The sequence below is a fragment of the Astatotilapia calliptera genome, chromosome 1, assembly GCF_964374335.1.
Source record: "Astatotilapia calliptera chromosome 1, fAstCal68.1, whole genome shotgun sequence".
Taxonomy (NCBI): domain Eukaryota; kingdom Metazoa; phylum Chordata; class Actinopteri; order Cichliformes; family Cichlidae; genus Astatotilapia; species Astatotilapia calliptera.
Window position 1 is genome coordinate 11345296 of NC_137422.1, and position 13632 is coordinate 11358927.

Sequence of the window (13632 nt, forward strand, 5' to 3'; positions counted from 1 at the left end):
TCATCCAAACAACCCCTAAGCAAATAGTTTTATAGTGAAATCTAACAAAGCTCTAATAGTCCCTTTAAACACAACACTGAAATGTAAATTTGCATCTCTCTTTCAATGGACAAGCTTGAAGAGAAAAGAAAAGAAAAAGTTATGGACAGGATGTCAGTCCCCATTGTAATGGTTTGGTTTATTATTATTATTAGTATTATTATTATTATTATTATTATTAGCCATATGAAGGTGTGACGACACTGTTTGTTTGTTTTTCAAAATAATGGCAAAACAAACCGACAAAAAGCTAAATACAAATAATACTCCCAAATTTTGTGCACTGATGTATTTATATTAAAACATGTTGCTGGAGACATTTGGCTTGCCAGCTGGGTAATGGGAAATGCACTGCAGTATGAAAGGTGGCATAAATGCTGTCAGCAAGCATATGGGCATGTAGGAGTCACGCTGCGCTCCATCCTGTGCTTCTGGACACCATTATGTAGTTCTGTGGGTTGCTAATTGTACCATAGGAATGAGTGGCTTGAAACCCTGTGTGCCTGTGGGAGGCCTAAAAATGTGTCAGATTGGAGATGTGCGGTAAATAAGTTGATAAACAGTTTAAAACAATATGGATCTAGCTTTTAACTAGCAATGGGGATGGTCAAACCACTGTTGTCTACAGCACAAAAGTCAAACAAACATTAAAGACTGAACCTTTTTGTCCACAACCACACACAGCAATTCCACAGGAAAACTCAAACGCTGTTGGAAGCTACCAATTTTGCAGGTACCACTTCTCCCTTTCAATTTTTGTAAACATAAAGATTGCAATGACTGCTCTGTGTGCTCACCTGGACTGTAAGAGTTTATTCAGTATTTGCACAGAGCATAGACAAAGTCTGCATTTTCAACAAAGTGGACGGGATGCAAAAGTGACTGAATACGGAGAACAGCACTGAGGGATTGCCTTTATTAGAGCAATATTTTGAAGGAAATATGCACCTAAAACCTGCACAAATCTACACATTGCTCGTGAATGCATGATAAATGAAGACAGCTCATCCTAGCCAAGACACACTCCCCCATTTATTCACAGGTTGTGACACTGAAATCTGTATGTGCAATTTTTCAACCCAAAGTCAAGGATCAAGTCTTCCACAGGCCCAAAATGCCACATAACTGTCATTTCTTTGGTAGACATGCGTTGTGGACCAGATTGCACAACAAGAGTGCTGAAACGCATCACAGAAAGACTGTGTGTGAATGTGTGTGTGAATGGGTGGATGACTGGATATGTAAAGCGCTTTGGGGTCCTTAGGGACTAGTAAAGCGCTATATAAATACAGGCCATTTACCATTTGTAATCAGGTTAGAAGAAAATGAATATCTTACAGAAATTAATTTTGGATTAGTGTGTGACGCTTTCTCTGTGAAGATCGCATGTTCTCCTTATGCATGCGTGGGTTTCCTCCCACAGTCTAATATAACGCAGGTTTGGTGAATTCGTGACTCTAAATTGACTGTAGGCGTGAACTCCCTTTTCTCACTATGCTCTGTGTGTGTGTGTTTGTCAGTGTTGTGAGAGACTTTATTTGTCCAAGACTGTACTGCGCTACGCGTCAACCACTGTAAGCTAGGAGAGACTCCAGCCCGCCATAACAGGATAAGCAAATCAAAGACTGGTGGACAGATTTTTCCACTGTATATTACTAATGGGTGGGTTTTACTGAGAAAATTGTGAGCAGGCTCCTCGTGATGGTTCTACAGCAGCTCCACACCAAACTCCTGGAATACAGCCAGCTCCTGCCTGATGCAAGATTTTGCACATCGTGCAGATCCATCTTTGATTGGCTGCCTGCACTACTGATATAGCCTGCGATTGGTTGCTCAGCTCTACCCTCAAATCAACATCAAGCTGGCCCCTTTCAATTTCTAACAGACGTATTTGCTGGCTTGCTTCTGTTGTTCAGTGGCTGCTTTCCCTAAACCTGTGCAGATGGCTGTCAATGTGCTCATTTGTTGGACCAATTATTTGACTACTGTGGCATTTTGTTACACATATTTGCATTTCACCTGTAAAAGCTCAACAACCAGCATATCGTTTTTGCTGTTTTATTAATTAATTTGAAATAAAATCTGAATTCTTTTAACGGTTTCGTGAAATAAATATCATTGTTAACAAAAAACAAACAACAACACTAACATGCTTTTCCATATTTTCAGTCTACATACTGTTATAAATGGATGTGGACATATTTACCAATAATGCAGTATGAAATGCAAAGCAATAATGCAGAGCTAAGAGCAGAAAAAAATGGCCTTCTTAAGAGAGTTAACAGAGTTCAAGCATTACTCGCATATATGCGAGTAACAGAGTTCAAGCATTACTCGCATATATGCGAGTAACAGAGTTCAAGCATTACTCGCATATATGCGAGTAACAGAGTTCAAGCATTACTCGCATATATGCGAGTAACAGAGTTCAAGCATTACTCGCATATATGCGAGTAACAGAGTTCAAGCATTACTCGCATATATGCGAGTAATGCTTGAACTCTGTTAACTCTCTCAAGGCCATTTTTTTTTCTGCTCTTAGCTCTGTCTGATGTCATAAAGAGTAAAGAGCCAGATCTCTCAGGCACACAGAGAGGCAGCCAGTCATAAGAATGGAAAACAGGGAGGGTGGTCTTAAAGATGAAGGAACTAAAATGGTTTGTTTCAGTCAGAATGAAGTAACGGTCTGCACTCAGGTCCAGTACAAGATAAACAAGGGTAATTTTGAACTGAGAATTGTGCAAAGCCACTCTAGGAGTTTAAATGAGCATAATGAATCCCCTTGAAAATGCTGTGCTTCCTTTAAGTGACAAGAAATCAACATCTGTAATTATACAGCAACTATGGTGTTAAAAACAAACATTATACTCTATCATTCTATGCAAAAATAAAAGCTGCAGGAAAATCCTGTGGTTCTTTTCGATCTTTAAGTCTCCCTTTAAACACACTCAAGAACATTGGGCTCTTTAATTTCTAAAAGCACACAAAAACACCACTTTATGGTTTCTCTAATCCCTCATTTTCTCTAATTATTTTCACTCAAATCTAACTGTGTAATGAAAGAAGCTCAATTTTCTTCAACATATATCTATGATTTCCCATAAGTGGACACACACACACACACACACACACACACACACACACACACACACACTAAAACCTTTGGCCTTTTCTTTACATGTCGGTAACATCTATTAAACTGTGTCACCATTGGACATGTTTACTCGTTGTGCCCTGCAGTGCTTACAGAGATGGTGTAGTGTTTCATGACGAGGTCTGCCTGCCAATACCTTTAACAGCTCAACAATCTCCACCCACCCCTGAACAAACCCTCACGCTCTTAGAAACATTTTTGCCCTCCTCACAATGCTGTGTCATAATCTCACTGGCTTGTAAAACCAAAGCGATGATGCACCCCTGATTGCGATGGCAAATATTAACTGCAAGATGATGCTTGATTTTTAATTGAATCATCCTCATTAATATCCAGCGATAGTTGTTTATGCATCAGATAACAACACCTGACAGAGCAGCTGAGTCAAACCACATTAATTCATAAAGACCCCATCATGCAGACATTGTGATAACCACATTGGCTGAGAGGAATGTAGCACAGTACACAGCCAAGAAGAAATGAGGTCACGTTATCCCATCTGGAAGAAGAGGACAGAGGCAGGTTAGTACTAAGAGAGGCAGACCCACTCTCTAAATATTTAATGAGTTTCCGCACAGTTGGCCTTTTCCAGCCCTTGCCTTTGCAAAACAATAGCCATTATACTCCCTGTCGGGTTATCACATATGCATGTAGAGCTCCAAAAAAGCACATCAAAGATCACCCACGACACAAAAAAAGGCTTTTATTTTCCATGACAAACTGTTACTGGGGTCATCCCTAAACACTGTAACATCCCTATGTTTTAAAGAGCACATTAGGTAACAAATTAAAACCAAACAAAAACAAAATGACCTCAAAAGCTCGTTTGGGTCAATATATCTGATATGTATCCATTATTATTGTACCCATTTTACCAAGACAACCGTGGATACTGTTTTAAAAAAAAAGATTTTTCCATAGTTCCATTGTTTCTAGCCTTCACACCCATTTCCTTTAGTACCAACACTTAAAAAATGACTTAATTTCATTCTCTGTGGTGCTCATTTGATCCTGCCAACATTCTTGCTAGTGGTTGCTGTAACAGTGATGCGTCAGCAAATCCTGACTAATCTTTTATGACAAACCGAGAAGTTGTCAGTTATTGCTTTGCATTTCATTCTGAAAGCTAGATAATAAGATTTGTTGGGCATCTGGATAATCTGGAAAAATAAAAATGGCTGGCAGTGTGGGTACCATTAAAACTAAAATCACTGTTTCACACTACAAATCAAACGGTGCAAGGGACAAATTGTAGGCATTATGAGTGAATAACAATAATAATAATAATAATAATAATAATAATATTGTTGTGTTTTGGGCTGCGGGGTAATTGGGTTTTTTTTTAGTTCCTTGAAGTTTTTTTTTTTAAGTTAAGTCCATGACTAACTGGTCTAACTGGTTACAATAGGAGAACATTTACAACCTTAAGATTCACATTTCCCTATGAAACATCAAGACAGGCCAAAAAGCAAGTGCAAAGATTGAGACTTAGACTGGCCAGATTTTTGAAAGTACAGGTCTGAATGAATGTTATGCTGCTTTGCCAAATATGTAAATAACCAACTCATTGCTAAAAATTCACCATGTCAGCTTAATCAAACAATGCAAGCGTTTTCAGTTTTCAACTGCACAAGCTACTTAGAAAAAAGGAAAAAAAAAAAAACGAAATATATAAGACTTGATAATATATATAAATATATTAAAAAAATATAGCCTCAAAATTATATCATGATTAATGGTGTGATGGAGAAAGAATAAAATAGTGGAACAAGACAAAGATGAAGACTAGTTTGAGACCATTTCAAACAAAAGAAAAAGCTAAACTTCTTCTGATGCCAGTAAAAATATACTATACCAGTAAAACTAAGCCACTGTTGGACAATGAATTATTTGTTACTGTCCTTTTCAGTAAGTCACAGAGTTGTATGCAAAAAACTTTGTTCAGACAGCTGCACCATGTTCAGCTGAGCATGCTGCTGACTTGCATTTTGAACACTCAATGGTGGAAGACAAAGGGCTTCTGAATATAATTTCCACTTTCATTCCCAGGTACACAGTTACTTCAAGAACTTACTTCCTGAAAGTAAACTATGAAGAGGTCAAAAAACAAAAAAAACTGCCCTTTATGCTTGTTTCACACTTGAGCAGGGGTAGGGCAAAGGCAATTCGCAGGCAATTATGGACTGACAGTCCACCAGCACAGAGGGTTTGTTGTCATACAGCCAGTCTGTGGGCTACTCTTACTCATGCTGTTGATGGTCCATCAGCCAGCCACAGAGAAGAGCAAAGTTACAACATACAAAGAGCTTTAAAACAACGTATTTCTGATCTTTGATTTATTTTTCCCCCAAGCTTCTCCCACTGTCTCTCCATTCCCTATTTGAGCCAACTCGTCTGACGATTAGGTCAGTCAAATCCTGATTGATTAGGACATGCAGCAGAGATTTTGGAGGACTGCACTAGAATACGTTTGTGGTGGGTGTTAACCCCTAACTGACACTTCTGTGAGACCATAATTTAAGCTTGCAGGAGACTGAGCCTTGCACTCCCTAGCTTGAGCCTCGCTACAGAGGCGTATCGAGGGGTGATGTTTCACATTATTCGTAAGGATTGGTGAATAGAGACCCGCAGACTGATAACAATGCTTCTGACGAGAACACACGCTGCATATATTGGAGATTAGGGCTGTGTGATATGACCAAAATCTCATATCCCGATATAAGACATTTATCGTCCTGGCAACGATATAAATCACAAAAATGTAACATTTTATGTAAATTCTGTGAATCTCGGGCAACTTGCGTGAAGTGTTTCCAGCTGGGCGTCCTTTACATGGAGTCCAGTGTTTTAACCCATGCATGAAACGATACATTTTTAGACATAAGTTGTAACGGCCACCATTTTCTTTCAAAGTTTGAGTCTAAGGTTTATTTTTTAGCACCTGACGGCTCTTTTTTGCTTCTCATCCATAAACTCTCTTCAAAATAAAGAATCACGTGAAAGAGTATGCAAAGTCTCAACAGGATCTTGAGCTTTATTGTGAAAGGTTTATGTGGGAAAACAAACAAGCGGACAGCGGAGCCACGCGATGGTTTTACCGTCGTTGTTGCTAACAACACGCGCTTGTCGGTCCGTAGAGTGGTTATATTAAATATAAGAGAAAAGAGAACTTTACGAAATTAATATAGCCGCTACAGTGACCATCAAAACAATGAAAAAAATATTGCCGTAAACAGTTTATTTTACGACACCATGAAACAAACGGTAGCGTCATAGGAAACGATAGACGTTTTTATACCGTCATCCGATATATATCGTTATATCGAACAGCCCTATTGGAGAATGGCTTGAGGATGGTCTTGTCAACTTCGACATTCCACCACAGAAAGAAAAAGCTGTTGTCCATGACAATGGTGCTAATGTTGTAGCAGCTGTAAAGATTTTGGTAGAAAAGCATGGACGGGCATCAGCAATTAGATGGCATTCACTGAGCTAAAGGATAAGCAGCTGCAAATGAGCACACCACAGCACATGCTTCAAGATGTAAGTATTCACTAGAATAGTATTTATCAGGTTACCCAGGCTTCTGGAACAAAGATGGCTTGTGACTACTGCACTGTCTGACCCAGCAGTGGTTCCACGAGGAAAACAACACTATCTTGATCTGAAGCCTAAACAGTAGAACCTGACTAATGAACTGAGCCAAGCCCTTGAGCCAGTTGAAAGGGCTACAGTAATCCTGAGTGGGAAACATTGTGTTACACTCTCTGTGCTTCAACAACTTGCCCAAAACCTGAAGACGTCCATATAGAGTTGAGTTTTGCGACTTCAGAAGCAAGGTTCGTTCAGGCTCATGTGCCTGAACTGATCACAGCAAAATACAAAAATTATTTTTCTGTTTCAACCTGAATCTCTAAACAAGTTCTTGCCACCTAATGAAGCATTATAGGTCCAAAGCACAGCACAGACTCTGGCACTCACTGCCAAAACAGAAGCAAAGCAACCCAATGGAAGTGAAAATAGAAACCACCTTTCATAGTGAACTGCACCTCTGGCAATACTATTTTCACCCAAGGTCACTGTTCAACATGCTTTCTATGCACGTAGGCATTCATCCAGTCATATACACACTCCCGGAGATTAAAGTCAGCTTAATTTCAATATGTAACCTGAGAAGAGTAATCACTTGTTGTGGAAATGATGCAATCTTTAGGCCGATCTTCCAAAACAGTCAAATCACTATCATGAAGTCACATAAAACCACCAGACGCGAGTAGAAAACAAATCTGTGACCTTACCTGCAGTTCCAAGTGTTTTGTAGAACCGGTACTCTAAATGCAGCTGTGGTGCCCTCGACTTCACTGGTTCCTGAATGGTAAACACATCAGACCAGTGTTCAATAAATCGGACATAAACACTGGAATAAATGCAGTTTTAATGCTATGAATTTCACCTTGCAAATGTTTGTGTATGGGTCAATATTCAGAGCAACACTTCAACAAAACATCACATTTGAGCTAAAGAAAAATAGTTTGAATATACTTAAAAATATACCTAAAACAGTCACTTTGCTGTGCCCCCAAATTCTAAACTTTATTTCCAGTTAACTGTTCTGAACTTTCAAACTCAACACACTTTAAATTGAAACTTCTTTTCTTTTTTTTCCAGCTCAAGTGTCAGCACACCATACAATAGAGTGAGTAGCTAAAAGCCATTTGGTTGGTAAGCTTAATACGTTGATTCTGTAGCAAATTACAACTCTCTGGTGAGCAATAATAAGGGCATGAGTCAGGAGCCATGATTTCCAGTCCAGCAGCCGCTGGAGAGACACGCCTAGCTGAGCATCTACACCTCACTCACATTTCTCCTCAAGAACAGTTACAACACTACGATTGCACCACTGCAAATTGCAGTCAAAATAGCCCATCTGAAAATCACTTTAATATCAACACCTAATACTGAACACGGAGGAAAGACTAACAGTAAGCATCTGTTTTATTCTGTTTTCAATGTGCTAATCATCTAGTTCAGATTCTCATTATCGCTGACTGTTATATTCATGCAATTACAATAAAGCAAACCATGCTTTCAATGTTTTCTGTACCAACATTTCTGATCCTACTATTACTAATTTCCGTATTGGACCTTTTTCACATAATGAAGCGCTTTAAAAGTAATGACTTTAGCATTAAAATTGATTCTAAAAATCATCTGCAGATGTGAGAAGTCAAGCAATAAAAGCAAGAGTGCACTTACCAGTTTAATAGCTACATACTCATTTGTGTAGAGATTTTTTCCTGGAATAAGACAGGAGAGCAAAAGCATGGTTCAGATGTTTTAAAAATAAATTACACTATTTTAGAGAAAAGATAACTCTGTAATAGATTAGATGACATACTTCCAGCAACCTTTGCAGCATCCATGTCTGCTATGTCTGCTAGCAAATCATGTCCTGCATAAATATTTTAACATCTGATTGAGATTCAGCTTACCAAGCTTCAATTCGCCAAAGTTTCCACAACCGATCTTCTTGCCCACACGAAAATTTGGCCCCACCATGAGAACCCCAGAGGAGCTGGAGGAGCCAGATGGCCGCGACGGGTGTCCGCTGCGGCCTCCCTGGGACACTTTAGCGCTCCTTTGTCGGTCGCCATACTTGTCTCTTTGCTGATCCATGGTGAGAGCAGCACAGGTCAGCAGGAGCCTGGAGTGATGTACAAAAAGGCCTCCTGGGCCGGGCCCACCACAGCCACAGCCCTGGTCACTGGAGGTGCCTGGATGGTACAGTCACTCTCATGGGACAAAACTTGATGCAGCTGACCGACACTCCGACCTGTCCTCACCCTCACCTCTAAGAGATGTTAGGCCTCAACATTTGTCACAGGAAGGAGAAGGTGAAAGACCTGTAACAAACAACATATGGCAATACTTAAGATATTACCCTTTAATAAAGAACATTTTACCCTGATTAAACTCTTAAAAACCTCATTGCATCAAAAAGAATACAGATGATCACAGATTAAAATGAACCAGAAAATGAAACTCAAATGTTTAGGTGTTAGATATTAATTTTTTATGTTTTCTCTACTGCTATTATTAGATGAAAAATCTAAAAAAGAAAAAAAAAAAAAGAGAAAAAAAAAATCACACTTTACTTCATGGGGTTATAATACAAAAGGTTTTTTAATGACAAAATGAAAAATCCAGACTACATGTTAGGTCATAAAATTTCACTGATAGTGATTCCTCAACAACAACAACACATAATCTAACTTCCCCATAAGAGACCAGGTTTAACTCTCTTTGAAAGTCGTTTACAGGCTGTTAAAAAAGAGAAAAGGAAAAAAAAAAAAAAAAAAAAAAAAAACTGTGTTTACAAGTACACAGTGCTAAACAAGGACAAATGGCTCACTCTAACAGGCTGCTGGGTGAAGAGATAGTAATCAGGTCACAGTGGTCATAGAAAACACAGCAGGTAGTTTGAGCATCAACACAAAAACCTTAAGTCATAGTTTGTGTTTCTGAAGGCATCTCACTACCCACAGCTAAACCCCGCCAGACAAAGTCAGAGGAGAATATTATGTAAACAATTATATAAAGCCATGTTGGCTTGCAAGGGCACCGAATAGGGCTGAACGATTATGGAAAATAATCTAATTGCGATTTTTTGCCCCAATATTGCGATTGCGATGCGATATGCGATTATTTTTTAAGGTCTTTGTCTTCTGTATTATTAAACAAAGACAAGCAATACATCATATAGTATGGCCAATACTATATTACATTAATTTTAAACTGTTCTTTCCTGGAAGACAGACCTCTGTTATGATGACATGAGGTGATGCATGAATTGATGACTGACATTTTTATTTAACTTCTTCAATCACAACAGTATATTTGAACATACACAATAGTTTATTTTTAGCTTACAAACATCTGAGCATAAAGTGCTGACAAGGAACCCTGGTGTAAACATTAAAATGAAAGTCAGTACAATGTGCAGATTGCAGAAATATACATAAAAAAAATCAGTGGCTTTACCACACTCAGTTTTTCGACATCTGTGAACTACTAGACAGTCATTCAATTAAAAAATAATATTAAATAAATAAAACTAATAAATAAAAAATACACACATCTTACTGATCTCTGCAGTCAGTAACATTACACATAAAGTGCAAACATAATAGCAATTGTATAAACACACACACAAACACGCCTTTAAAATTTAAAGGCGTGAAATTGGACGGTCTAGTTCTGATTAGAGTCACCGCTGTCTCGGTGGAGTTTAATAAACTCGGCCGTCTGCTTCTTGCTATCTAAAATATAACCAGACACTGGTGTAAATTCTCGACTGTCTCATACTTCTGTTTAATAAGTTTTCTGTTTGACGTTTAGTCAGCTGTGTGAAAACCAAGGAGGAACCCACCCGGGGGATTAATAAAGTTTTATTTTATCTAATCTAATAACTTTAATCTCAGCCAAACCGATTTACTCACGAACAAACAAAACACTGAAAAAAGCCCAACAATAACATTTTTAGGTTGTCTAAGTGACTTATATATTACGTTTAACCCGAGCAGCGAAACTCCGCGGTGATCTGAAAATGATGTGCCGGGAGTTGTGCCGTTCTCGGCCGCATCAGTAACCCTCGAGCTCCCGGCTAGCTGTCGAGCTGGTGGGTAGCAGACGCCTCTGAAAACGTCGAAGCACTTTTGCAAATATGGGATATCTTGATAAACCGAGCAGATATTTGATGTTTACACAACTACTTTCTCGCCTGAAAATATGTTAAAAGTTTATTTTGTGACCCAGAAAGATTAGTATGAGTAATTTTAAAACTTAGTAGCGGCCGCCATTGCTGGAAACTGGAGTTTGGCTGGGCCGCGCTATGAATTCTGGGATATGGTAGTAATTTGGACAGCCTTCGGCGCGTCGCTGTGACGTAATCGGTCTACAAATGCGGCCTCAGGAGGATGCAGCCCATGAATTTGGACATGTCCAGAGTATAATCGCAGCCTTTGCGGTTAGAAAATTGCACTTGATCATGTCGCGATATTATCGCAAATGCGATATATCGTTCAGCCCTAGCACCGAAGCTCAATTTTATGGACACTGATCCGATTGTTTTGAGCACTCAGTAGAATCCTTTTTGGTTTTAACTTCTTTCCTTACATGATTACATTAAATTATGAGAATTCAGAAGAAAAAAAAAGCAGTTAATATGCATTGAACAATTACTTATGGCATATGCTTTTTATCAACTGCAGGCCTCTTGGGAAAATCCTGTTAACCATTCTCAACAAATTATAACACTGCTGAAGCACGACAAAACGTTGCCTGTTAATTAGGCCGATTGACTATTCTGCTAATTATTTACTCAAAATACCTCTTCAATACTGAAAACAACTTTTCGTGTTTTGAGGAAAAACATCAGCTACTACTGTTTTCATGACAATGCTGTAATTCCTGAGCATGGAAAAACTGCTGCTGAAAGTATTTGTGTGTGGGCTTCTGGATGACTCACGCTCAGTGTTGCCTGCACAGATCTCAGCATCAAAGACAGCTAGTTTGCTCTCAAGGGCAACTGTGCAGTGTTACTATTACATAAAACCAGGAACGGCGCATCATAGCTATAAAACAAGCTTGCAGCAAGGCCCAATGGTGAGCAGCTTCCATTGTGCAAATAAGCATTTTTAGGCCTCACTAACCCAGCATGCACCAGGGTTTACACCAGCTAAGCTAATTCGAGCTACTTAGCTGTACCTCTCAACTGCATCTGTTATGTTGCTCACTTTTACAGTGTTTGTAATGAAATGATCTAACAGATAATACATTTTCCTTTATTGTTAACTGCACAAAATGTTTGTAACTCCAGTTTAGTTGAACTAAACTGTAGTATTTAATTTCTGTCTATAATTATCACTAATTCGCTGGTGTCTGTCAATCCATTTTGCATCCGCATATGGCCACTTCTGGCTCCATGAACAATAGTATTACAAAATGTTAACTAAATCCTAAGTATTTAAGTCAGGATTTCACAACAGTTGATGGGGGTAGGTCCATCTTTTATATACAGAGTGTGTGTTCACGCGAAAACAGCTGCACTTTACTACTTTACGTAAAATCACAGATAACTACAAAACTAGCCTGAGCTAAACTGACCTTTGACCATTCAAACCTTTTATACCAAGCTTCAATTACAGTAAGCTAAACTGTATTCAAGTATAGCATGCTGTCCAAGTAAGAGAGCCATATTTTCGCTTATTTTTAGTCAGTTTATATGAAGGTTTCAAAACTAAATTTCCAGAAAATATAACATCTACAAAAATTAACCACATAACAACATTTGAATTCAAAGACATGGGTGGCTATGTGAATAAATGGTAAATGGCCTGTATTTATATAGCACTTTACTAGTCCCTACGGACCCCAAAGCGCTTTACATATCCAGTCATCCACCCATTCACACACTGGTGATACAATAATACACGTTACACTGATGAAACCAACTTGAGCTGATCTCATCAGTCTGTCAGTCAAGAGGACAGCGCTCTGTATGAAACTTGAACATAATTTGATCCTAACTGAGTAAGTTTGTTAGTTTTTTTTCTTTCCTTTTGTTTCATTTTTTTGGAGATAAAACATAAATGTGGTCTGTTTTATAAATGTATAATTTATTTTAGCCAGGTGCACTAGACTACCATAAATCATCTATGCTATAAACATGCCCTGGCATGCCTAACCTGAGGATTACCATGTAGAAACATCAAAGGCACAAAAATAATTCACGCTGCAAAAAAGACATTCAATCTTTAACAGCAAAGATGCACAGCACTAAATACTGTAATAATTAGCATTTAGTTTGGTTTATTAACTGTACTGCATGTGTTTTTCCTGATTAAAGGAAAAAATAGCTGAAGAGGAATAGGTCACATTATTACAAAGGTATCTCTTATGGGTCTAAAAGGACATACAAAATAAATCTTTTTATTACACTGGACACATTCAATCTGTGTAGATGAATTTTAGTCAATCCCTAATTAATAAAGACGAGAACAAATTTAGGGAATCTACTGGATTGTGGGATACTGTGGAGAATCAACCACTGTGAAGACCTGCGGTCTGAATAAACGGAGTCTTTAGTTGTGATGTAAGGATGGGAATCCCCTACCTTTATCCCGCTGGAGGCACAGTGTCTACTGATAAATGAAGCTATGTTTGAGGATACACACCTTCTGGCATCCTATAAAAGTAAATGTACTTCTTAGAAATAGATGAAAGGAAAGGAGTTTATAATATCAAATCCCAGATTACTGATTGAACTGTAGCAGTCAAAGATGTCATGTATTGAAAATAAACAAAAAAAAGTATAGGTTGCTGGTGCTTCTTCAAATGTATTCTTCTAAATAAATACATAAATGAATGAATGAAAAAGA

The 13632-nt window shown here is 38.4% G+C and overlaps 1 protein-coding gene across 6 annotated transcripts in view; it reads right to left on the reverse strand.

The window, feature by feature from the left end:
* Positions 1 to 13632, reverse strand: part of csnk1g1 (casein kinase 1, gamma 1) — a 36070-nt gene that overhangs the window by 17061 nt on the left and 5377 nt on the right. For all 6 annotated transcript variants that reach the window (XM_026162371.2, XM_026162338.2, XM_026162362.2 and 3 more), the window contains exons 2-4: positions 8686 to 9096; positions 8450 to 8490; positions 7492 to 7561 (exon numbers count right to left, since the gene is read on the reverse strand). In XM_026162371.2, coding sequence (XP_026018156.1) covers positions 7492 to 7561; positions 8450 to 8490; positions 8686 to 8869 — 295 coding nt within the window. In that variant the 5' untranslated portion in view covers positions 8870 to 9096. The remainder of the gene's footprint in view (positions 1 to 7491; positions 7562 to 8449; positions 8491 to 8685; positions 9097 to 13632) is intronic.